At 39.1% G+C, this 27,666-nt stretch overlaps 1 protein-coding gene across 1 annotated transcript; it reads right to left on the bottom strand.

Moving 5' to 3' along the window:
- Positions 1-5,690: 5,690 nt before the first annotated feature.
- Positions 5,691-27,303, bottom strand: keap1a (kelch-like ECH-associated protein 1a). Its single transcript, XM_047346101.1, has 12 exons — positions 27,011-27,303; positions 19,446-20,266; positions 16,747-16,946; positions 16,481-16,637; positions 15,203-15,295; positions 14,899-15,045; positions 14,668-14,774; positions 13,923-14,052; positions 13,575-13,771; positions 8,619-8,824; positions 8,212-8,388; positions 5,691-6,233 (listed from the first exon to the last, which is right to left on the bottom strand). The coding sequence occupies exons 2-12, from the start codon at positions 19,656-19,658 to the stop codon at positions 6,058-6,060; spliced, it is 1,803 nt and encodes a 600-aa protein (XP_047202057.1). The 5' UTR covers positions 19,659-20,266; positions 27,011-27,303; the 3' UTR covers positions 5,691-6,057.
- Positions 27,304-27,666: the final 363 nt, after the last annotated feature.

The following is a 27,666-nucleotide window of genomic DNA, read 5'->3' on the forward strand; positions in this document are numbered from 1 at the left end:
GCCAATATGTGTAAAAAGTGCTGAATTTTTATTTTAGAAAAAAAATGGATAACTCTACTGATAAGATACTTATTCCTTCTATTTGAAGGTTCCTCCAAGTAACAATTGACATGTCAGCCTTCACCAGGCAATAAATCCTTTATATTTGTTACATGGCTATTTATTGGCAAAAACCGTAAAATAAACCTTAACTGGCACCTATAATCCTGTTTTGCGGCTAAAATGCAACCTCGTGCATTGATGCTCTCTATCAGTACGCTTGGCTTCTTCCTAGTATCACTTGCATGCAATCAGCTTTGCAGTCTCATATCTTTTTACCCATCAGCTCCACCACATCAGCAAGAGGTGCCTTGCTTAAGGGCACGTGTTTACAGAGAAGAGGATGAAGATGTTCATGCATGCAGTGCAAGATGTCACCATCAGAAAAAAAGTGGTATTGTTGTAAAAGTTCCTCCAGGGCAGCAACACAGCCCTGAGGTTAGAAAAACTCTTCAGCTTTATGTTAATTCACACCTGCTGAATGCTTTTTTATGTGGGGGCTTCCCGAAGGTTAGCTACACAGTTGCACATATGTAATGGAAGTGACTGTTGATTTCAAACTTATGCACAAAAAAACATGAAAAACTGGATTACCCTCAGAGTAAAAATCTGCAGCATTTTTATCTGTAGCATTTTTGCAGCAGCACCTGCTGCAGGCGTTTTGGGCCTGAGTAGCTGCTAACTGAGGGGTTTATATGACAGTTGCAGTGGTTTGTTAATGAGAGTTTACGCTCTGCCTTTCTATCCCGTTTGCAGCACACTCACCTACTTGCATGCGCTGTGCCTGTAATCCATATTTCAGTGTGCTTGTGTATGCGCCTACAGAGAGAGGGGTGTGTATCCACGCCACCAGCAGCCCCACTCACCAATGTCACCTTCATGAGTGGCTCCATTGCGAGAGCATCCTTCAGAATGAAACAGATTAGCTTTGCAGGCAGGGATGTTGATGAGGTCACCACTTCCCAAGGTCACACTTACACACGTGTATCTAAGGGCCCACCGGCGTTAACGGCCCCCACCCCCCTACACACAAACACCTTTCAGGTCATGGACAGCCTCAATTTGACCCCCTGCCTACATGCAGATGTGAATAAGGCTGAATAAGCCACTTCTGATACGATAAGCCTTATTCTAACACTTATATGTCAGTTATTGCATTTTTTGTTTTTAATCTACGCACAAGGGTATGCTAGGAGATAAGACCTGATGACTGGAACCAGAGTTTGACTTTAGTTTCATCTGTTTAAACAGCTAAATAACACTGAGCACCAAAGAAATTACGTTGACTTGCAAAATTATTAATTCTCCTTGAACCTTTCCACGTTAGAACCACAAACTTTAATGTGTTTTATTGGTATTGTATGTGTTACACCATCATAAGCTAGAAAATTTTAAAATGTGTGCATTTGTCAATGCTTTTTAGAACTAATGTTTGCTGCAATTACAGCTGCACAACGTTTGGAGTAAGTCTCTACCAGCTTTGCTTATCTGGGGACTAAAATTTGTGCGCAATCATATTTGCAAATTAGCTCAAGCTCAAATTTGATGGAGAGCATCTGTAATTAACTAGAAAATATTTTTTCAAGAATTGTACGTAAGAAAGATAGATTATAGATCTGTAATTTATCTCGATCTAGAAAGGGCATCTTAATTAAAGGTTTAATTACAGAAACCTTAAAAGCCCGTGGTAGATCTCCATTTAATAAGGATATGTCTATCATATCTAGAATGGGGCTGGTAATCAAAGGGAGCACTTGACTTAATGATTTGCTTGGAATTGGGTCTAACTTGGAAGTTGAAGGTTCAATAAAGCCAATAGTTTTGTTAACTCAGAAAGCTTAACTGGGGCAAAACAGCTGAAAAACGGATCACGTTCTGTCCCTGCTGAAAAAAAAAAGGGACCAAAAACGCAGCATGATGCTGCCACCACTATGTATCACCACAAGGAGGATGTTAACTTCATCCATCTTCTCATCAACTGGCCATCTTCTAAACCACTAGTTATCAAACCTTTTATAACAAGTACCTTCACACTAAAATGAAAGGTTTATTAGTACCATAATACAGGAACACATTGAGGCCACGAGGACTTGCACTGTTAGTTTAATGTGTTATGATAAAACACAACTATCAAAGGTAAACGTTTGGATCTCAAAGGAAAAGCAGCCCCACAGCATGACACTGCCACCCCCATGTGGCACTCTGTTGATGGTATGTTTAGAGTGATGTGCAGTAAACAGATTTACCCATACATATCTTAGGCTCATACACCCAAAGGTCAATTTTGGTCTCATAAGCATGTGTCCCCTACATGGCTTTTCGCTTTCTTCCTGCCACTCGTTTTTAGGATTTTTTTTTCAGCCAATTGATAAACTTAAGATAGCTGTTATGGACAATGTAAGCAGCCTTTAGTCAGTTCCTGGACCTTTTGTGTAAAGGTGTATAATTCTTTTTGAGTAAAGGACGTCTGTGAACATTATGTTTAAATCTTCCCAGATATTTGATTTAAGTCTGGGCTTTGGCTAGGTCATTCTAAGACATGTATATGCTTTGATTTAATCTTTTGTAGCCTCTAACAGGTACTGTCCCAAAGTGCCCAGTATTTAACTCCATCCATCTTCCCATCAAGTCTGACCCGCTCCCACAGCATGATGCTGCCACCACTACCACATTTTATCATAAAGCATTTTGGGGGCATGCCCAAATGTTTCATTATGGTCTCCTCTTACAAGAATGCCTCCTACCTCATTTGCTGTGTTTCCTGGCTGGTGTAACTGCAAACATGGCTTCTTATGGCCTTCTTTAGGCCACTCAGTCATGATTTTTTAATAAATAAATGAGTTAGGCAGCTTTATAGTAATCATGAATATTGGCGGGCTTTTGTCAGTCACTGCATCTTTTGTCTGTGAACATCAGATTCTCTCCTGGGGTTGTGGAACGGTTCAGCGAATATGCGAAAGATGTACAACAGCTACATCTGTATGTGTACTAATTTTCCTCCACTGATTCTCTGCAGCAGGCAAATCTCTCTGCTGTACAGAGCAACATCTCCCTTCTTTATTCCCCTACCCTCATGAGACAATGAACACATTGAGTGAAATCTGTTTCCACAGCCTGTGAATAAGAGACAGCCAGCTTTGTTTTGTACCAGTTTGCACACACACACACACACACACAGAAAAAACGTATTTGTGTAACCAAGTGCAAATGTGTACGAGATGCCTGCGTCATGCGTTTGCCATGTGAGTCACTTGCTCTTATGTAGGGCTGCAAGTGGTGAGTAAGAGCCCTCTACTTTCTCGATCGTCTCCGCACGTGTCCTCCGGGGCCCTGAATGCACAGCCAGAGCAAATCGGCCTCTGCCTCATCCATACTCATCACCCAACAGGTTGCTCTGTCAACAATGAATGCAGACACACTCAGAACTGGACAAGGAAGATAGAGTAATCACGTTCCAACTTCTTCTTCCAGATGACAGATGAAACATCTTCCCCTCTTCTGTTCACCTCATGTTCAAATCTGATGAGGTGACTGAGGCTGTGTTTAAAAAACAGCACTTCCTGCTGGGATAACTGCAGGTGAGACATGGAGGAGATGGGGAGCAGCACTGCAGAAAGGAGGACGTAAACACACAAGTGACGTCTGTGTTTAATGAATAACTGTCCAGTGGCTTGAGACTTAGCTTCAGGATTGCTAAAATAAAAGCTTCTTGGAGGGGCTCAGTAGCTGAAAGTATTATTAAAACATGAATAAACAACTTACAGCTCATTATGCACACATTGCATTGTTACATATTTAGTCTGCAGTTGTTTGTCAAGATGTGAACACATTTAGGCCTCCTCTTGTCATGATTTTCAGGCTTATTCCACCATCTAGTGGTAACACAAAAGCTGTTGCAGAATCTACTGAAACTACAACGTTTGATAGGAGAGGTCTGAAAATACTGACAATAATAAGCTTACAATTAACCAATACAATTACATTTAATTGCATGGACAAAAAAACAAAAAAACAATTACTGCACAGGTGTACAGACACCCGATAACTAGGGGCTCAAATTATAGCAGAAATATAAAAAGGTGTTACTTCTCCACAAGAAACAGAAAGTGGTTCTCAAAACTATACAAAGCCTGTTAAAACGCCAGGAAATGAGACCATGATAAATAATTCACATTACTCTTGTACAATGGGTGCACCGTAGGAGTGAATAATATTAGCGTGTAATATGAATTTCATGATGATGATACGACAAATATACAAAGACTTAAGTAAACAGTGTTAATGTCTGTGATGGGTTCATTAGAAATATTGACCCCAGGGCGTTATTAATCTATAAAACTGGAAAAACAAAACATTATTTCCAGTTCAGCATGTTAGTTCTACTGAAAAAGTTGCACCTGTCTACATTTGATGTGTTGGTAAGCAAAAAAAAAAACGGCTTCCTCCCACAGTCCAAAGAGATGCCTGTTAGGTTAATTGGCCACTCTAAATTGCCCTTAGGTGTATGAATGAGTGTGTGCTTGGTTGTTTGTGTGTTACCCTGTGATGGACTGGCGACCTGTCCAGGGTGTATCCCGCCTCTCGCCCATAGACTGCTGGAGATGGGCACCAGCTTCCGCGTGACCCACTATGGAATAAGTAGTCGAAAATGACTGAAAAAAAAACAAGTTGGCTTCTACAAATTAGCTCCGAAAATATTTTTTGCCATATTAAACAACAAGCTTCACTAAAATATATATTACTGGCATAGACAGAGAGCCTGAATGTATGCATATAATTAAGGCAAAATGTGCAACATATGGTGCAGCCCTAGACCCTCAAGACACAGAAACTTGATAAAAACAAGAATGAAAATGATCAAAGTTGCTCCTAAGAGTCTGACATTAACAATGAAAGAGTTCTAGTTGTGTTCTAAATGTTAAAACAATCTGCTACCACATGTCCGGGTTAATAAGTGGAGCTTCTTTCAAAGAAAACATCCGAGCCTGGCTAAAATCTTCCTCTTGTGGGAGGATGTATAAATTGCCAATATGGAATTTTTGGGCCAAAAATTCCTAAATGTATGCTTAGCACAGAAACAACACTGTTCCTCATTAAAAGGAACACCATGTCTACTGTGAAACATGGTAATGGCAGCATCATGCATGCTCCTGGACTACTTCTCGCCAGATGGAAATGGATTGTTTTTCAACATCTTTCAGCATCACAGTGAGTCGAAGCATACATTCAAATAAACAATGGCTTCACCAGAAGAAAAGCAAGGTTTTGGAATGACCAAAACCTGACAGAGATTTTGTGGGATTTCTTGGTAAGGGCTGTGGAAAGGAGATCTCTTCATTATCTTTGGAGCACTTTTGTAAGGTAGAGCGGTCATAATGTGCCATGTTAAGTGTCTGAAATTTAATCAAAAGTTGCTTTATTAGTATTAGTTTAAAGGTGTGCACACTGTGGCAACACGTTTTTTGCAGCAAATTTGTTTGTTTTTGAGTGAAATATAAGGGATATAGATCATATTACTGGTGGAAAAAGTTACAAAATGTATCATGGTCATTGTTTTAAGCTAAAACATGAACGCTTAACAGGGGTTAACTTTTGAGAATCGCTGTTGGTAAAGATGAAGGTAGAAGAGATGAGAAATGAAAACAATCAAAGAAATTTAAATGGACTTCTTAGATATTTTTGTGGCTCTGACCACCTGAAGGGTACAAAGAACGGAGGGATAAAAACTTGTGAGAGTCCGTCACCAAGGCTAAAACCGTATTTGTATATTTTACAAAGATATCGGAATAAACAATTATTCAGTCGGGTAGATACATTTTTGTGCGTGATTGTGAAAAAGAAAACTACCCATCTTCATACATCAAGTAGGGGAATTATGTTGTGCTTTACCCTAAGGTGCATTATTAGTGAAATTCATGAAGGAGGGGACATACAAAGAGTTATTACTGATTTTGGAATGTCTTTGATTTGGATGAACCTTTTTCTCCCAGAACACCCCTTCGTTCTTCATCTTTTAGGCTACATGGCTTCGTCCTCGTCCGCTTGTTCAGGCAGGGAGCCAGGGCAAGGCTCCATGGTGACGGTGATGCCCATGCCGCTGAGTCCAATAGGCATGTCTGTGACAGGCGTCCACTCGTTTTTCTCAGGACAGTAGCACTCAACACTGGACAGGAAGCCATGCTGGTTAAATCCTCCTGAATGATCCACACAGAGCAGAGTTAAAGAAGGAGGAAAAACAATAATTAAGAAGCAGCTTAATAGTTCTATTATTCAGTAGTTGAAACTGATTTTTCTATCTTAAACCAGTTGATTACCAGAGTTCAGGATAAGCAAATTGGTTTTATATAGGCACAGAATCGGCAGGGTGCATGTTTTAACTGCTATCTGAACCATATTTATTCTATTTTTTCAAACAGCCACAAAGCCACATTACAGATAAAGCAAAGTAGACCCCCACTGTAATAACAAAGGATGGCGTACGAATAGACTGGTCTGCAAAATAATCAGAATGACCTAATATTTTTCTGAACAGGTATTATTGTTCTTCTACAGCTTAATTAACAATAATTAACAAACCAGAAGAGCCATTTTTTTTTTCTTTTACATTTTTTCATGCTACAACCGTAAACCTCAAAATACTGTATTGGGACTTTAGGTGACAGACCATCACATAGTAGTGTTTCAATGATGAAATGTCTGGACTTTGACTGGGCCATTCTAACAAATGAACACGCTTTGATCTAAACTATTCCATTGTAGCTCTGGTTATATGTTTAGGATCGTTGACCTTACCTAATGAATCAGATTTAAGGGGATAGAAGATAAATGCATGTAAGGCTAATCTTCTCAATAGAACACTTTTTTTTTTCATTAATCAATAGATCTAAGGCAGGGGTCTCCAACCCCAGTCCCAATAGGTACTGTCCTGCAACTTTTAGATTCATCACTGCCTCCAACAAACCTAAATTAAACGGTTAATTAACTACCTCAGCATGTCATAGTTCGCCAGAGGCCTGGCAACGTTGCATTCATTTCATTCAGGTGTGTTGGAACAGGGATACATCTAAAAGTTTCTGGAAAGAGGCTCTTTGGAGCTAAAGTTAGAGACCCGACACAATGTTTCTCTCAAATAATTTTGTTTTGTTTTATTTTTGTTTTTACACTTGAACTTTTGCATTTATTGCACAACACAAAATATAAAATATAAACAAAAATTAGCACCTTCAAGAAAGAATTATAGGTATGATTTGCCACATACAGAATGACAAAAACAAATGAAATAAAATGATGTTATTCACATTTATATATTTACAAATAAAAAACCCTGAATATTCAGATTGTCAACTAAAAGTACTGTCACAAGTGCCATTTGATAGGAAAATAATATGTTTCTTTTGCATTCTTTACTTAACTTGTAAAAATGGAGGGTGTATCTTACCAAAGACTTGTATTTGTTCAATGTGGGTTATATTTATGTGTCTGTCTGGCTTAAATCTGATTCATTTAGAGAGCATTTAAACCATCCATACAGTTAAATGCAATTAAAACGGGATGAAGTGAAATTGACTTGGTTGGCTGCGCAAAGTCTGCACATTAACACAGAAACGGCAAATGTCCATCTAAACATTTCTAATAACAATTATTAAGGGGATTACGTAGCAGGCAGACAACGTGTCTAATTGTATTGTGCATTTAGCAACTTACAAATACTTTTTTCTCCCCCATTTTTTACTTTCAACTCATCAGTAGGGCCTATGTATCATCTTCAACTGCTTATCATGTCTTGTGTTGCTGAGGTTTGCAACACAAGACCATCAAAACACAAGACCATCAAAACACCACTTTTATTGTCGCCTAAATCCAATTCCTCCACACTTTACACCAATTTTGCCTTTGAAGAAGATTAAAAACTCATCTGACAGTGTATCAGAGGCTTTATCTATCATGTTTATTTTGAAACTGGAGCCACCCAATGACGAGTCAAATTCCACGGACCTATGAGGTGCATCATTTGTATTTTGTATCACATAATATCCCATAGAACTACATCAAAGTGTGTGGTTGTGATGTGACAAAATATGAAAAAGCTTCATGGGTGTAAATATGTTTGCAAGGAACTGTACTTTTTCCTGACATCTCTGTTATGAGACCAATATCAGTGCTAAGACTGACCAAAGATGTAGATGCGTCCCTGGTGGACTGCGACACCCAGTGCGCTGCGGCAGTGCTTCATGGGGGCTCTGGGCTCCCAGATGTTCCTGCCGATATTGTAACGTTCCACTGTGCACAGCTGGTTCCGGCCATCATAGCCTCCTATGGCATACAGGTAAGAGTTCAAGCTCACCAATCCTGCAAAACAAGGAATGTAGTGGCTGAATCAGTGAGGGTAATACATTTTTATATGATAAAAATCAAAACTTGTCAACATAATTTAGACGAACATATTTGTTTAGTATAAAGGCAGGATAAGAAAGTAAACCTGTAAGAGGACAAATCCTTTTTCACGTCACAGTAAATAAAAATAACATGAAACCTATCAGAGAAACACAAATCTGTATAAATCAGGCTCTTCAACTCACCCAGTCCACTGCGCATAGTGTTCATAGGAGCTAGAGGGTGCCAGGTGTTTGTGTCAGGCTGGTATCGCTCAGCTGTGTTCCAGCGGTTCTGGCCATCATATCCCCCCACCACATACAGAGCCCCCCCAGAAGCCGCCACGCCCGCTCCCAGCCGAGCCACCGACATCGGACAAACAAAAGACCAGCGATTACATTCTGGATCCCATCTGCAAAATACAAACAGCAGCTACTGAGTTGGGTGATCATATATTATTTGCCTTTTTGACTTTACATGAAAATTGGTACCAATAAATCTCTGCAAACTTCAATCCGATGCAGAGGGAGGTGCGGCTGAGTGCACTGACCTCGTTGGTCTGCAAGAGCCAGTCAACTTTGAGTGGATTAGGTTAAGCCAGCCACCGTGCTTGGCAAATATTAACAAGCTTTATTTGAAGCCAAAGATGTTGAAACAGCAGAGGAGGCAGACTAGAGGCGAACATACAGACACTTTAAAAGTTACCAGCTGAGGAATCCTGCAAGATTTTGCATGAAAACTGGCATGATGGAGGCCAAAAATATACATTTCTGAAAATCTAACAATTTCTTAAAGGTTCCGCTTGTAAAGGCAGAGAATGTTAGGCGTAGGACAGAAAATCATGAGTCAAGAGTAAGAATGGTTCAGGTTAATGATTTAAAGGGTTTCAGGCTTTGTTGCAGGACTGGGTTTAATCCAGCTGTAAATTACCGAAAACCGGTTGATATTAAAAACAAATTAGAATCAGTTCTTATGATTAATTTACTTTTGATTTGTTCTGTTCTTGCACTGCATACAAATTTCCTTCGTTATCGGCATTATTTTTATTACATGCATTACATTCTTTCTTTCGCTGCCCCCTGGGACCTTCTTAAAACTGCCTTATTGAATGAATTACACATGAATTACACATCAAATCCACCACTTATAATGATTGTACAAGGTAAACAAATAAGCATCTTTAAAAAGAGTTAAAGCATGGGAAGTTGGTGAGCACCAACAAATCTGCTTTCAATTTGAGCGATCTGTCATCGCCCTCAAAACCTTCTCTGCAAAGTGAAACAAAAGCTTAAAATTCTTAGTGTTTACACAGCCTTACACGTAACAGGCATCATAGTTGTATGTAAGCTCCTTGTGCAGCAACATGCCCTCACAACCTTTAACTCATTTCAGTCAGACAAATTAAGCAGAAATGTTGAAGAACAGATCCATCTAATTCAGGTAGAATTTGAATATCATGAAGAATATTTCATAATTCAATATTTTTTGCCATTTATTTCAGAAAGCGGAATTCATATCAGGGTATGATTTATTATATATTTCAAGCCTTTATATCTTGTAATTATGATGATTATGGCTTACAGATAATGAAAACCAAAAATTCTGTGTCTCAGTAAATTTGAATATTTCATAAGATCAATAAAAAAGTACATTTTAAACAGAAATGTCAGGTCTTCTGAAAGGTATGTTCATTTCTATGCACTCAATACTTGGCTGGGCCTCCTTTTGCATGAATTACTCCTTCAATGCAGCATTGCATGGAGAAAATCAGCTTCTTGCACTGCTGAGGTGTAATGAAGTCCAGGTTACTTTGGTAGCAGCCTTCAGGTCATTTGCATTATTGGTTCTGATGTCTCTCAGCTTCCTGTTGACAATACTCAATAGATTCTTTATGGGGTTTAGGTCAGGCCAGTTTGCTGGCCAGTAAGGCACAGAAACAATGTGGTTATTGAACCAGCTTTTGGTACGTTTGGCAGTGTGGGCAGGTGGCAAGTCTTTGTGAAAATGAAATCAGCAACTCAGCAGAGGGAAGCATGAAGTGTTTTAACATTTCCTGGTAGAGAGCTGTGTTGAAAGTGGACATAGTGGACCAACACCAGCAGATGACATGGCACCCCAAACCATTACTAACTAAGGAAACCTCACACTGGACTTTAAGCAACGTGGATTCTGTGCCTCTCCACTCGTTCTTCAGACTCTGGGACCTTGATTTTCAAATTGACTTTGGTCCAGATAGCAACAGTCCAATTCTTTTCCTACTTGGCCCAGGTAAGACACTTGTAGCCTATGTGTAGGACCCATCTGTGCGTAGTGGCTCCTGATGCACAGACCCCAGCCTCAGGCCAATCATTGTGAAGCTCCCCCAAATTATTGAATGGATTTTGCTTGACAAGGCTGTGGTTATCCCTGTTGCTGGTGTACCTTTTCCTTCCACTCAGGTTTCCATGAATATGCCTGAATATAGAACTCTGTTAACAACCCCCATTTTTAGCAAGGACCTTTTGTGGCTTACCCTCCTTGTGGAGGGTCTCAATGACAGTCTTCTGGACATCTGTCCAGTCAGCAGTCTTCCCAATGATTGTGTTGCCTATGACCCAGAGTGAAAGACCATTTAGAGGCTCAGTAAACCTTTGTAGTTAATTATCCGATTACGGTGTGACACCATGAGTTTCCAATATTGAACTTTTTATCAATATTCAAATTTTCTTGGATACTAAATTTTGGATTTTCATTATCTGTAAGCCAATATCATCAATATTACAAGAAATAAAGGCTGGAAATATTTCCTTCTATGTGTAATGAATCTATGTAATATATGAGTTTCCCTTTCTAAAAATGAGTGACAAAAAATATTGAACTTTTTAACGATGTTCTAATTTTCTGAGATGTATCTGTACATCTCTATTAGACAATACAGTATATGTTTGATTTTGGTGTCAAAGCTCTAATCTTATCACTCCATGGCCATGATGTTCAACATTTCACGGAGTGATCAACACATCTCTACCCCTTGAATGTGCTTTCCATATGTCAGGAAGGAAGGAGAGGGTCTTTAATCTCATAGCCCAGGAGGGTGATGGGGTCCTGAGGTCAGAGATCAAGCAGAGCTGAAGAGAACCCAGCAGCAGAAGTAGAAGAAGACAGTGAGGCAGGAATGGTGCCCTGAAATTTCCATTAATGGAAAGTTGAGAGGAAGGAAGAAGTGTGGTAGAAAAAGGTGCACAAGCAGTGGGAATAAGCTCTGCATTCAGAGGATTGTGAAGAAAAGTCTATTTGAGCTACACTTTCAAACTAAAATTCTTTCACAGTTTAATGATATTCTATTTTGTTAAGAAACACCTGTTTCTGATCTGTTGATACAATTTAGCATTAGTTGACACAACAATAAAGAAAGTTAAAATGCTTTTACAAAAGCCAAATGTTGATGAGCTACATGTCACATTATGTTCCTGGACTTCAGGCAAACAGATAACCAAACCCAGGCATTATTTCGATATGGAAAATCACATTTGATTGGGAGGAAGGAAACAAAAAAAGTCCAGTTGAGTGGGATGGCTGCAGAGTTACATTTTCACACCCTATCCAACAGATCAAATTATAGTGCAGCAAGTGTTTCTCTAACATGACAAGAAAGGACCTCAGATCTTGTCAAACCTCTCACTTTAATCCTTACCACTGCTTTGGATCTTTTCAAGACTAAAACATAAAATAATGTGTTACTCCCAGATTTTTGTGAGGATGAAAAAATGAAAGAACCTACTTTTTCTTTAATTTCCCCCTTTGATTTGGAGTTATATATCTGCATTACAGTCACCTTGGCAAGGTGTCCGTGAGAAAAGCATTTGGTTTAAACTTTCGGCCTGTTAATCTGTCCTCTATCTGCAGCAGAGTATGCATGTAATGGCATTATCGCATCATCTCAGTTTAGCAGTAATAACTCCCCACTGAGTCATGAGATGGTTCCTTGAATTTCTTGGCTTGTTTATTCCCAAGTAATATTATTAATATACAGTATATTGCCAAAAGTATTGGGTCACACCACCAAATCAAGGAATTCTGGTGTTCCAATCACTTCCATGGTTGCAGGTGTATAAAGTTTAGTGTGGAGAAACTTGACTGGCCTGCAGAGAGCTCTGATCTCGATCTTCTTGAACACGTTTGGGATGAATTAGGGCTGAGGCTGCGGTTCTGGTTTTCTCATCCAACTATGAATACACTACTAAACCTTGTTAAAGACGTTTACAGATGATGGAGGTCCATCAACAAATTGGACATTGTAGATTAATAGGATTAGGGCTGAATCAATCTTAATCTTGATCAATCTTGATTAATCTTGATCAATCGATTATTAAAATCAAATAATTGTTAACTGGAGTATACAGACTCTTAAACATGCCTTTTGCTGAAAGAACAACCCACCCATAGCAGTGATTAAGACAAAACTGGACAAAACATATATCTTTCATTTAAGATAAAAAACCTTCCTTGTCTGTAAATGTGCTCAATCCAGATATCCTCAAGTGGCAGTTTTAGCTTCACCTGGTTCAACTAATCTTCTATTAAGCACCTTTTTCTATCTGATTGTTAATCGATTAATCAAAAAAATAGCCAACATATTAATCAATTAGCAAAATAATCATAAGTTGCAGCCCTAAATAGGATGTCATCAAAGTTCATGTACATGTAAAAGTAGACAGACAAATATTTTGGCAATATAGCGTATTTGTTTTTAATGTTTCACATAAAATTTTTGCATCAGGTTTCATCAGCATTTTTTATATTTAGGTGCAGATGAGTGCTAATAATTATTGCATGTCTACGAGGTCCATTCTTTTTAAATTTAAATTGATAAAAGAAAGTCACGCTGTCTTTGATGGTAACAGAATGACACAACAATGGAGCTACTTCAGGCACCAAGAAGATGTAAAGTATTCCCATCAAGACTGACTTTCCAGGAAGGTTTGTCCCAACATGTTTTGTCTGATTTGGCTACTCGCAGTAAACTGTTTAACCTCTTTAGGTTTCAGTGAGACATGCCCAAAGGAGGCTCAATGGGATTTAAAAGTAAAGGAGTGAAACTCTTTTGACGTTCATCCTAGTAAATGTCGCATATTAAATTATTACTGGCGGGCCTGGATAAATGAATGCATATAAAGTGTCACCTCTCCACCGTGTTGTGATGTACGGAGCCCTGGGAACCCCCCACAGCGTAGATGCAGCCGTCCACAACGGCAACTCCGACCCGGTTCCTAGGGATGTTGAGAGAAGCTCGTTGGCTCCACTGGTTGGTCATTGGGTTGTAGCAGCACAGAAAGCTGGAATCTAAGTTAGTCTGCAGTGACAGGTTCCTGCCTCCAACCTGAATATTAAAAACATCATATCAGAATCATCTCATTTCAAGTACAGCAACCTAAGCCTAAAGGTAAAGACATTGTTATCCTTACATTAAATTATAGATGAAGAACATTATTCATAGATTCAAACTCAATGACATACATTATATGACCTACAGTATAAATGAGTCCAAACAGCGTACAGGCTCCCAGACCACTGCACGGAGTTCCCATGTCAGCCAGTTTTATCCAGACCTTCTCCCTGGGATCATAAGCCTGCATGGTGGTCAGGGAATGCTGCCGGTATCTGAACAGAGAAAAGTCATAAAGAGGGAGAAAGCTATCAGAGAAATATCCAGAGTGACTAAAGAATATTTTTATTAAGCTGAAAGTATGACCATGATTAAGAATTTTAATCGTCTTCTCGTCCTCCTGACCAGAAAACGAGCACATTTTCATGAAATGCACATTCAGAGACTGAGGTTAAGATATATTCTTCTTCATACTCCCGAGGTATTTAAATGATTTAAACAGTAATAATTATAAAGCCCCCAAAGGGGAAAGTGCCAGACTGAGCAGAGTTTCCATCAACTGTTTGAAGCAGCTCCTGTTGCTGCATGCTGCCGGTCAGCTGCTGTCACACAGATGCTGGTGCATGTGTGTGTGTGTCAGACTTATTTTTATTTGCTTTAAAAAGGTTTTACAAAAAAGCCCTTAAGAGAAATATAATATAAATATAAATATAATTCATAAGACCACAAGGGATGCCTCGTCTTTGAGAAGCCAGACTGTGCTTTCTAAATGAGCCACTGGGTGGCAGACTCAATCTCTTCTAAAGGCAATTCAGACATGATATAATCAAAACTCTTCACAGGGTCTACAAAAGGAACAAGTAGCTGTTGAGGATATTTAAAGTAAGTACCCTCCGGCGACATAGATGAGCTGGGTTCCACGGATCGGTGCAGGAGGTAGCTTCATCAGTGTCATTTCCTGGAAGATTTTAGACAGGAAGTCCTTGCAGGAATTAGCCTGGAGATATATAAATAAACAACAATTCAAAAACACCAAAAGTTTGGAAATTAACCAAGAATTACAAACATGAATGTGATTTCCAGCACACAACCTCTGTTAGATTTTCAATGCTAAGCTTTACCTTGCTGAGGATGGGGCAGGACAGCAGCTGATTCTTTAGAAACTTAGGAGGTAGTGCATAAATATGAACAGCATTCAACAGAGCATGCAGATACTGGGCTCTGCCCTCCATATCCCAGTGCACCCAGTCTGTGCAGGCCTTATACACCTGTTGAGGATATTATTTGTAATATGCAAATAATGGTAAAAAGTATGGCATTTGTGAAAATAGTGTCATTATTTAACAAAATCTGGGAAGCAGCATGCACATCAATGGGGGAGGGACAGCATACACGCAACCATTTCTTTCTGATTATGTTATATACCTCAGACTCACAGAGCACCTTGAGACTGTCCTGACTGATAAGCTCCAGCAGCTGGCAGTGAGACAAACTGAAGAACTCGTCTACTTTGGTCACCTGGATTTAGAAACACAGAGCCAGATCTGTTAGAATTAGTTTACTTCGAGATTTTTTTAAGTCCAATGTTTTTAGCAGGTAGTAATGTTGCATTCACAAATCTAACAACATGAAGTGGAATATATGTGTCAAAGGTCAAATATAGTTTAACCTTGATAAAAAGAAGTGTTGTTTCAGATATGACACACTGCAGCTGAACTTTTCTCTGAGTTATCAGATCGTGCAACCTCAGCATGCCGTGGTGTGACACATTTAGAATTGCATAATAAAAAGGATGCTGATCAGCAAACAAAGATTGGTAAATTAGCTATTAGCTTCTTTGACAATCAACATTTTGCCAGGAGGAGACCTGATGGTACTGGTTTGTGCAGACATGCCCACGCAGCTAGACTTTAAGACTCAGCTAAAAACACTGGGAAACATGGTGAAGGACCTGACGTCGTTGGACAGCGGACTGGTAGCACATGAAGAGAATGTGAAAAATTATAGGAAATTGTTTGAGGATCTGAAAGTAGAGCCAGAAAAAGTCAAAGGGTAAGCTACTTCAGACAAAGTGCATGTAAGTCTGTCCGATAAAGAGGAAGACCACATAAAAAGTCCCTATGTCCTGATCAAAGCTTTTTTTTTTTATGATCATTATCCAAGTCTCTGACAAAACGCCTCATTAAAGGGTGTGTACAATATTTTGTTAATTAACAAATCTGCATTTGTACAAACAATCCAAGTGAAAGAAAGAATATATTGGCTCCTGCAATTCACAGTCCGTCTGGGCAATGTCATCTGCTTTGTAGTGAGCTCAGATATCTCTAGACAGCTCTCAGTTTAGCAGAGAGCTGTCTAGAGAGCAGCTGAAACTGCATTCATTACATTTTTAGATGTTCAATACAAAGCGCTATGTCTCTGAAGCAGAAGAACCATTTTTTTGTTAGTGGAATTATAAATGAGTCCTATCAATACATGGTAGCACTAACCTCAGCGTGAAATCATTACATACAAGAACAGGAAGTGACTTTATTAAAGCCTGTAGCTATATGTTTCCAGTCAGATTTACCAGAAACACGATTTTCCATCAATATTTTCAGTCTTCTCCTTTATTTACAGTTAAAACTAAACTGTCAGGACATACAGCAAAGTTTCCTTGGTATATGTTTTCAGTAAAGTAACTCAAAGGTGTGAGAACTTCACCTCACTGAAGTGCGAGTTGATGTACATTCGGCATGTCTTGTGCAGCTCTGTGCAGCCAATCTCCTCGGCAAAACGGGATATGCCGATGACGTTGGCTGGCTCCAGGTGCTTGGTGAGGAAATCACAACACGCCTTGGCCACATCCTCCATCTGATACCTTCCACAGAATAAGAGAGAAGGAAAACCTAAGGAGAGAGTAGGTCTCCAAATACAAGCTTTCCTCAATTTTGCTCCGACAGGCTGTGCTACCGTTTGGGAGCATTTACCTCATTGCGGCTAAAAGCAGATGCAGCACACATTTCTCTCCCACCGTGATGCGGGAGGTGTAGGCAAAGTCGATGAGTCGTCCCACCACCTCGGGGCACACGTCACGCAAGTCAATCTCCGAAGCCTTGCACTCCTTGAAGCCTCCTGTGAACATTGCTCTGAAGAAGGCGCTGCAGGAGGCCAGCACCACTTTGTGAACCTGAAAAAGTACAAGTATTTGTTAATAACAAAATACTGCACGATCAAGGCTGACAAATACAGGCTTATTAGAAATCTGGTACTCACAAAAAATGGGAAATAAATGTCAGGGAACATGGAATATTAAAGAGAAAGCTTAATTGTGTTTTTGAACTCTGATTGGTTGGTCCTTTAAAATCCCTCTTGATTGATAAGCCTTCACAATTGTTTTTATAATACTGCACAGGTTTACTTTTTATTTGACGTTTCATGATAATTTATATTGAATGTCAAAAGCTTACGGATGAACCTATCTGTTTCTTTATTCGACATGTTTCGTTCCTAATTAAAATTGTTCTTTTTTTGCTTTAGAAACATACAGATCTGTAGGTAATTAGCATAATGCATGCATTTAGTTCATTCTGGGTGGCCATTATTAAAGAATCACAGACAGAGTAACATCAATCCAGCTGTGGCAGAGGCTTGTAACACAGGTTTTCTTGAAGGGAACTAACATTGATAATAATTTAAATCTATGCAATAAATACAAATTAAACAAGGGCACATCAAACACACAGATACATCAGGTATAATAATATCTACTCCTAACTACAGTTTTTAGCTTGTGCAACATTTTTATTGGAAACACACTTTACAACATTTATTTTAAATTATATGCAGTTCGCAGATGCACAATTTTTAGTTTAATCAACTTTAACTAGCCTGTATGGATAAGTGTCTTGAAAAAAGGGAAAATAAATCTCAGTTTTGGGCATTGAAAGTAAGACAAAGTTGTGATTACATGAAAACCATCTCAAGGCACAGATTATTTATTAGACAGCAACAAAATGTAAAACAATGATGGTTTATTCAATTATGATGAGCATGGAAAAGTTATGAGGAGCTGATCAGTGCCCAGAGGTTATAGTTGACATGGCTGAACAGAGAAGCACAGGGTTACTTAGTGAAGAAGTTGTTACTCAGGTTGGTTAAACCAGCCTGATGATTGACAACTTGGAGTCTGGAATAATGCTTGTTATCCCCGCTGATCGGTATCTGTTTCTGTCCAAGCTGCTTAACTTGAGCTCACGAGCATATTTAAACTTTTCTACTTTTAATAAGTAAAACGTATTGCAGGAATCCATGAGCTCGATTCACATAAACAGCAACTAAATGTATATTTATACTGATTATTAGAAATGCATGATTTATTCAAATGCTTCTTGATTTAATACATTCTCTATCAAGTATCAATTTTCCTTTTTCACATTTTTTTACAATACAGCCACAAATTTCAGTGTTTTATTGCTATTTTATGTGATGGACCAACACAACGTAATGCATAAAACTGAGATGCAAGAAAAAAGGATCAATGATTTTCAAAGTTTTTACATCTGAACTGTGGCATGCATTTGTTTTCAGGCCCCATTTCTCTGATACCCCGAAAAAAACCTAATGCAACTGACTGCTTTCGTAATTCACTTAACTACATCCAGCTGGTCTGTGAGGGCAACAGAGGTTTGTTGGAGAACATTACTGAACAAACAGCATCATGAAGACCAGGGAACACAGCACCAGAGTCAGGGAGACAGTTGTAAAAGCAGGGTTAGGTTATAAAACTATATGCCAAAATTTAAACATTCAACAGATATCTGTTCAATCAATCATCCAAAAATGGAAAGAGTGCATTATACCTAAAATGACAGATTGGGCAGGGAAAGCATTATTCAGAGAATCAGTCATGAGAGCCATGGTAACTCTAGAGGAGCTGCAAAGATCCACAGCCTAGATGGGAGAATCTGTTAACATGACAACTTGTAGTCATGCACTTTGTTTTTTTTCATGCACAGATTCAGCAGGACAAACAGCACTGTTAAAACAAATCCATAAATAGACCAGTTTGCAGTAAGCCATGAGGTTGATACTGCAAACATGTCAAAGAAGGTGCTGTGATCAGATGAGACCAAAATCGAATTTCTGCCATGTGTGAAAAAAACACTGCACATCACCCTGAATGCACCATCCCCATGGTAGAACATGGTGGTGGCAGCATCATGCTGTGGGTCTACTTTTCTTCAGCAGGGACAGGGAAGCTGGTCAGAGTTGATGTGAAGAAGGTTGGAGCTAAATACAGAACAATCTTGGTAGAAAAACTGTTAGAGGCTGCAAAAGACTCGAGACTGGGGCAGAGGTCGTTCCTCCAACAGGACGGTGACGTGGAATGGTTTAGATCAAATCATCTTGTACTACACTGTCCCAGTGGAAGTTCATCCTTAATTCTAATGGGGAAATATAGAGCTTATAGATATGTAAAGCTGGAAGAGACATACCCCAACACAATGTTGACTCATGGGTACTAAACAACTATGAAAGTAAACTATATACCTTTTACATTTCACCTCAAAAGGTGCATTATTTGTGTTACGTCTATCACATAAAGCATCAATAACATATATGGAAGTTTGTGGCTTTAGTGTGAAAAAATATGAAGAGGTTAAAGTACGTCTGGCATTGCCATTACCTTGAAGTCCATAGTCCTGTCCCTGTACGTGACATGTAACACCAGGTCACACAGCATCTCTTGCCGTCTGAACTCATCAATGACCAAAAAGGATCTGGAAGCATGGTTCTCCACAGTGTAGTCAAGATAGCCAGACCCGTGCATGGAGGGAACAACAATAGCGGAGAAATCGGAGTCACATGTGGGACGTTTCTTCCTGACAGGGCAATGCATGCTGGGGAAGGTGAAAGAAACACTCCAGATTATGTTTATATGTTGTGTGACGTGGTTAGAGTCATTCAGTCTTTATCAGTTCAGGTACTTCCGTGTTTCTTCTTATATCACTGGAGTCAGACGTTCAACAGGAGCACGCTTCTTTATGTGCTCCATCTTGCAGAGAAAGTTACACAAAACTCTATTCAGTCAGTTTGCATTTACTGAGAAATGAAGGATGTAAACAGAAGGACAGTCCTTTCCATTAGTATTTATAGGCATAACCAATATGCAGTCCAAGCAGCAAAGAGGGAAACCCATGAACTTGAGGTCATGCGTTTAGGAAAACCATTTGAACCCCACAATGCGTCCTTATTCACATATCTCAGCTCCTTCATGACTGACAGCATGTGTGTCGGATTCAGACAGCTCTCAAGTCAAACCATGATTATCAAATTCTTCTCGGTCCAGATTTTATAGGTTTTGGGGATACATCAGTAATCCACTATGATATTTCAGGGCGCTGTTATCATCTGCTGTTCCGCATCAGATTAGGAAGTGCTTTGAAGACCATAATCAGAGGAGGCTTAGTAGGGATTCCTTTAAACCACTCTCTTAAGATGCTCAGCCTGTAAAAGAAGAGGAATAGGAAAAGTTAATGAAATAGAGATATTGTTAATGTTATGAGTACAAAGCTAGAATAGCAAACCTTTTGAGAATGTGCTTTTGTATTTTTAAAACCAAAATCCACTTTTTTAGCTCTTAAATACATTTTGTTGTGTACTTAGAGTCTGTAGGAGAGCAGAAAAGATTAATTTAATCCCTCCAGGTGCCACCAAGATATCTTTATATTCTGTTTAGGTCATATTTTTAATCCGTTCAGTTTTCTTTGTTCTCTGTTACGTTTTTTGAACTGTTACATCACAGTATTTGCTGTGGAACAACTAAACAAGGTCATTGACCTCTGGCTACCAATTCTGCGTATTCGCCATTTTACTTTCTCGCTGTGATCTTGTAGTCCAAGCTTAAATGTGCCGAAGCTGCTAGTGGATATGTCTAAATGTTGGGTTGTTGGTTGTATTAACCCATATAGTTAATTACAACCTCCCCCAGCATCACAACCTCTTCTGGTTGAATTTTTCATGAAAATCAGTAGGCAAATTCCTATTTTCCCCACTCCAAGGACGAGTTCTTCATCAACCTCCACCAGTTTAAAGAAGGATTTGCTGAAAGACTTCACCTCAGTTCCTTCTGTCTAAATGACGGGCAAGCAAAGCAGTAAGCTGCAAATAATGCTAAAATGACAAAAAACTTTATTTTAGACATGAATTTAATGTGCCGATATGACCATGTCCTGGCCACTGTGTTGATAGCAGTAGCATAGTGCCTTCTGCTTATGTTAGTGCGGAGTTCTGCCTTTAGCTCCTTGAGGACAGAACCGTACTGCTTGTTTGTTTTTGCCGTTTATGTCTTGTTTCCGCGCCGCTAGATAATTGTATCACTGCATTTAAACTACAAAAATAGCCAACTGGTGAGGGTTAGAACGGTCTTTGGCCTGTAGGGGGGCAGGGTGTGAAGTGCCTCAATAGCATAAAAACCAACTAATTGTAGGTTTTTTGTTTTAAATAAAAGCACTAGATCGTGATATACAGTTTTATTTTAGATTCTAGTGTTAACACCTTGATATGGTGCTAATTTTACCCAAGTTTATCATACCTCATATTAGCTCATAGCTAAATGTGACGTCTTGTTTTGACTGGTTTGAAATATGTAATTTACAAGAGTTCTGTGTTTGCAGATATTTTAAAGTCCTTTTATATCGTCATAAAATAGCAACACAGAACAACAATGCTATAATTATAGATAACCATGGCAGGGTAATCTCACCTATTCTAATCTTTTATTAATTATTGCAACCCTACTAGGATGATAATGAGATGTTTGATTAGACTGATAAGGTAACCAGTACACAAGGTTTTCTTCTGTTTGCTTTAGAAACTTCTCTCCAGCAGTAATGTGCAGTCAGAGTGAGTCACAGAAGATTGACTCCTGAACCTTCCCTACACAGTAGCTTGCTGATAAACACCTGCAAAAAGTGCACAATCGTTTCAAGTAAGAAAAAAAGTGGATGCACGCAGCAGAGGGTCACCCCCATTATTCTATATTTACTTGTCAGAATATAAAGACAGCTTTGCAGGAATACTGACTCTAGGAAAATTGTCCTTGAATGCAAATCAAACAGGTCTCTTCATACAGCTCATCTCCGAGCTGACTTAACCATTCTGACTTGTATATTAAGTCGATGTCAATAAAGCAGAAGCTCACATGTATGACATTTGCCTGGCCTTGATATTTGGATACAGTATGTTAAAACCTAACATTTGATAAATGGTTTTAAAAGAGCTTTTATTGAGGACATCTACCTATGATGTCATCAGACGTTCTTACGGACTGAGACACCTGGAATCGGTCCAGAATGACGGGGCTTCCTGCAGCTTCTTTAGGTCCAGCATGGTCGAGGCCTCGCAGCAAAACCCCTCCATCACCCAGACACCCGGCTGTAGGAAGGTGCCCCAGTTTCCCTTTTCTAGGCAAGATATCCTGATTTCTGTGATCTCACTGAATGCTGGGTGACTCTGCTGGGAAGTGATACCGAAACATCCCAATGGGGGGGGGGGGCCTCAAGGCAGAGATTACACATATGCACAGCAGGCTTTAGACCATTTTTGCATTCAGAACTGTCTTAATTCTTCATGGAAGCTTTAAAAGACTGTTGGAAATAATCCTCGGAGATTTTGGTACATAGGGTTGTGCCAAGAAAATATCCCCCACACACTGTTTACTAAAACCAGCCGCCACAAAGACAGTTTCTTCCCCCAGGCTGTTTCTTTGATGAACATTCAATAGAGTACAAAACAACAGCATACAGATGTTGCAAATGCACCTTTTTGCATTAGATATGTGTATATTGTACATTGTAAATTGTAAATTTGTATATTCTGTAATGCAAAAACAGAACAAAAGAGCAAAGTGTACCGGAGGCAAATTCCTTGTTTGTATGTACGAACTTGGCAATAAAGTTGATTCTGATTCTGATTCTGATTTTGCCACCACCATAGCTGAAATTAAGCTACATTGAGCTGGTTTTGTCTCGAACCGCTCTGCACCGTTTGATGGCTGTGAGTAAAAATCAACAGCTTCTGAAAAACTCAGACAGGTAAATCCCCTTTCTGATGCTTAGTTTGAATGAATTAAGTTGCTGTCATTGGGTTGACTACGTTGCTATTCATGTTGCAAAGCAGTTGAACAGTTGTACCTAATAAAGTGGCCAGTGAGTTCATATTATTATACTTCTTCAAAAATACTGGCATATGACAAGGAAAACTGGAACCAGTACATCTCTGAATGAAAATCTAACTACTAGAGAAGCACCGATCAATAAGCCAAGAATGAAAATTGAACATAATTCCCTTGGAAAAATCTCTTCCCGGTTGATCACATATTTAAAAAAAATAAAGAATTGTGTATTTAATAAATGTGTAGAAACTGATTCCCACCTTTTCTATGAACGCATCAACCAAGAGCATATACTCTGATGCACATCAGATAAAGGTTAGGGATGCATAAAGCCTTTGATGCATAAATGCAGATAATCTCGTTACACTCATTTTTGATCTATTCAAAACTAATTCCTGCATTAAAAGAACCTGCAGCACATTTTTTCTTCTTTCCAATTTGGAAAGACAGATCTCAAAGGAAACCAGAAATCGGTATCAGCCTGGAAAATAGATCAATGCACCTCTGAGGCAAACATAAAATCTCTGAATAAAATCCCAAATATCCTCCGTTTGCAGTTCAAAGCGGAAAAAAAAGACACTTTTACATTAGACAGCAGAAAAAAAAACTCCTACTTTTGACAAATCCATGAATTCCTTTGAATAATATTTTACATATGAACAGATTTCATCCACACACTGTGAATATTTCACTGAGCAAAGGCAAAGGTGGTCCAGATAGAAGGAAAGCAGTTGTGTAATCAATTCTACATAACCTCCGACTTTCACTTGAACATTTTGTAGGTCATATGAACAGAGGCCAACAGAGAGAAAATCAGGAGCACCATGCATGCATATAGCTGAGCTGTTCAAATGTAGTTTTCAATAAAGCTTTCCAGTGCCTGTATGCTGACTTTTCTTGTCAAGTAGCAAAATGTGCAAAAAACAGACTTTATTCTGACCAACTCACTGATTTCAGCACCAGATGTGTAAAGAGCTTTCTTAGTTAGTCGCTTAAATGTTAGGATGCATTGCATAAAAAATAACTTTTACGTGGAGCAATGTTTTAAAACTGAAAAGTGGGCCAAAAACAGAAAAAAATAAAATAAAATCACATTTTACATTCAAAACAAAGAGTTTACTATAGCTCTTTGTTTTTAATTCTTGCTCATTTGCCTCCTAAAGCTGCTCAGAGCAGAACTCAAAGTATAAAGTTGGCAGTGCAAGCTCAGAAAAGCAGTCAACCATTTACAGATTGGTTGTGCTTGGCAGGTTGCACACAGCACAGAGCAGAACAGCAATCAGCTGACTCTGACCTGGTCACTCAGCTTTAAGCTGATGTTGCCGCAGCTCATAAAACGTGACAAGCAGCAGGACTTTGTAAAAGGAAGCCTCTCAAAAATAATTCCTGAAAACATGCATTTAGAAACTGCTAAGCTGCAGTGACTAGATATTTTTCCAGATGTTCACAGCAGGCAAATTATCTTGCATATCTTCTTTTCAAAAAGAACAATGTGTATGTGATGTGTTATTTCAGCCCTGGAGCCTTCCTTTCCTGCTTTTTTCTAAGATAGAAGTTATTATGTAAATCAGCGCACTGTAGCTCTCATATATATCGATTGTACTTGTCCTACTTCCTGCCAAAAGATACAGTAACTGTAATGCTTCAGTTGAATCTACTTCAAATCTTTATATTTTAAATAGCTGTATAGATTTGTGGATGGTTTTAATTATCTCCAAAAAATAACTATTCTGGCTTGGGTTAAATCAGAAGAAAGGACTCCCCTCAAAAGACCCTTTAGGTCCTGGAAAACGTTTTTCTTGCAGTCGGCAATTAGCTGAAGGTTTCTTCTTAGTTGTGGAAAAGCTTTGTTACAGGAAGGCCTGAGATGCTTTAATGTACTCATGTGTAAACATTTATGTAAACATGTTAAAAATATGTAAAAAGCCTTAAAATCATTTTTTTTTTTTTTTTTTTTACTTCAGTATCATAAACATAACTTCATTTTTTTTAATTCAACCTTTAAGTTTAATAATAATTTTCTGTGGGGGGGAAAATATCCCCCTCACAATCACTTTAAAATAAATTTATCTAAAGTATTTTTTCAATTTATACATTACCTTTATAAGTTAATCAGAGTTTCAAGGCACTTCTAATCACAGATCCATTAGGCTGATTCTTTTAGCCAATGGTCACTAGGCTGGAGCCAAATTTATCTTGCCATCATCCACAGTTAGGAGGAAGATAAGGAAGGTAAAACAATCTCCAAACCTCAAAATTAAACTGCAGCAAAGAGAGTGGCATCTTGGGGTTAACAGGTCTCCATAACAACCGTTCTGCTAGCTGTCTACATGCCAGCTGGTTGTTAGGCGTGCAAAGCTTTTTCTGTCCTACCACCACAAACGAAAACATGTGTGGAGTTTGCTAAATGGTGCTGTGGCTGTAGCTCGGACTGTGTGCTTTGGTAAGATTAGACTTGGGTTTATTTTTTTATCCAAAAATCCTACCCTAAAAGCACCTCACGCCCACTGTTAGGTATGGTGGAGGATCTGTCATTATAGGGGCCTGCTTATCTTCCAGGGCTTCTGGATATTTTCTAAGACATCATGACAATATCAACATATTGAATTAGTAGATCTGACATAAAAAAATATAGTAAATTAAAAATGGGCTCTCACTGGGTCTTTCAGCAGAATAATGGTCTAAAATATATGGCCAAATCAACAGACACAGCAGAATCGACCTGCTTCGTTGGCCATCTCAGTCCGTGGATGTCATGAGGTCATCAGCTGCCTGAGCAGCACCTCTTCCTTTCTGCCTAACTTCAGAACATATGCCCAGTGTACTGGAAGTGTGCAGCCTAGTCTAATCTTCCACCATCTTTAGGAACCCCAGCTTTACAGCAACTCATCGCCAGATCCTCTGACTAAGTTCCAAAGTTAGTGCTGGCCCCGTCTGAGCAGTTAGAAGTTATCTCTCAAAGGAAATTTATCCCTTTAACACTTCCAGCAGACCCTCCCCACTGGACAACACATGCAGCAACTCTCCCTGGATCTTCTTGCAACACTCAAGACTACGGAAAAACCCCAAGGAGCCACAGCTCTCCATTCAAGGACCCCCAATTTCCCCCCCATCACAAAATTTGCAATAAAACACTTAAACTGCCTCTGAGTCTTGGCCCGCTTTTGGGTCCACTAGTCTAGATCTTGACCCCAGACCTAAATCATGTAGAACACCAGCGTGGTGAGCTGCAGAGAAGAGTGCATAAAAGACGACAAGAGATTTCGCAAAGTTGAGTGGTGAAATAGCTCTTTCTCTGTATTTTATGTTCTTGAAAAATCTTCAGAAGAGCAAAAGGAGTTTGTGCAAATTATGGACGGCAAGGGTACCAATAATTATGTGTTAGATAAAAAAAAAAAAAAAACTAAAACAAACATGAAATTTTATTCCTACTTAATGAATGTGCTCAAATTAAAGGAAGGCTTTTCTATATATATATATATATATATAAATATATGTATATATATATATGATACTGCAACAAAAGATGAATTTATTTTGTTTTTTTACACATCTGCACTACTGGTGGCTGCACATGCCAGTTACACTGTAAACTTGATCGATATTAAAGCATTTGGCAACCACACTTTAAGCTGATGGATCAACCTATAGCACAATAAAAGCACACAAGTTACACACGTCTGGAAAACGGAGCACCTATTGGATCATTGATTGTTGTGCATGTTTTTAATTCAAATCATATGTATCAAATTCTTTATTTATGAGGTCCTTTTGGAGCCAGTTATGTCACAGTAAAGAGTCAACAAAAGCGACTGAGTAAAAGTTTCAATTCCCTTTTAGGGTTTTGCACGCCTTTTCAGGAAATAAACTTACAATAAAAAACCATAAACTTAAAGGATTTCAAATATCTTGCTGGCATCAATAGAGCGACTGTTACTAAAATAAGTCGAACCACGAGTTCTGCACCAAGACCCGCAAACACTTGAACAATCATTTAACAGTGATTTGTCTTTTTCTGGAGAGCGCATCAACACAGCATGTGAAGCTGTTATTAAAGCAGCTCCGGTGTAACTCACCAGAACTCGAACTCTCCGGGTCACAGCAAAACACGGCAGCCCGAATTCACACGGAAGCGAGGTTCTGGAGGCTGTCCGAGCAAAAGATGAGCTCTCCAGAGGCAGGCAGGCAGCTCGTTGTGTCCCCCACGTCGCTCTTTCAGGAAACCGTCCGTCCAATCCTACGTCAAAAAGCAGAAATGTGCGAAGTTCAAAGGGCAGCAGAAGCTGCTGCCGTTGTCTCTGCGGGTTGACGTCCAACGGGATGCGTTTGGAGGGCGGGGGGAAATGTCTGCACCTACATGACTCTGCAACTTTCTACAGGGAATACAGTCAGCAGGGAGCACACACGTAAACAGATCTGGACGGCATTCCTCAAAGTGAAACTGAACTGTTAACTGATAACTTGGCCATTGAGTAGCAGCTGCAGGGCTGATGAAAGCTGCTGCCAGAGAAAAAACCTCATGTCCAAAACATATAGGCTACACTCAGTTTCCATGTTTTACCAAGGAGGAAAGTCCAAACCGAATAACTGACTAGTCCGAGGCAGCTGTTTGGCTGTTACATATTCGTCCCGCATTAGTCATCCTAATTTGCTTTTCTAGAAAAAAACAAACTTTTGAAACATCAAATGCAACAAACAAGAAGAACAACTAATAACATTGCAACATCCATGT

Source organism: Girardinichthys multiradiatus, chromosome 19 (genome assembly GCF_021462225.1).
Source record: "Girardinichthys multiradiatus isolate DD_20200921_A chromosome 19, DD_fGirMul_XY1, whole genome shotgun sequence".
NCBI lineage: Eukaryota > Metazoa > Chordata > Actinopteri > Cyprinodontiformes > Goodeidae > Girardinichthys > Girardinichthys multiradiatus.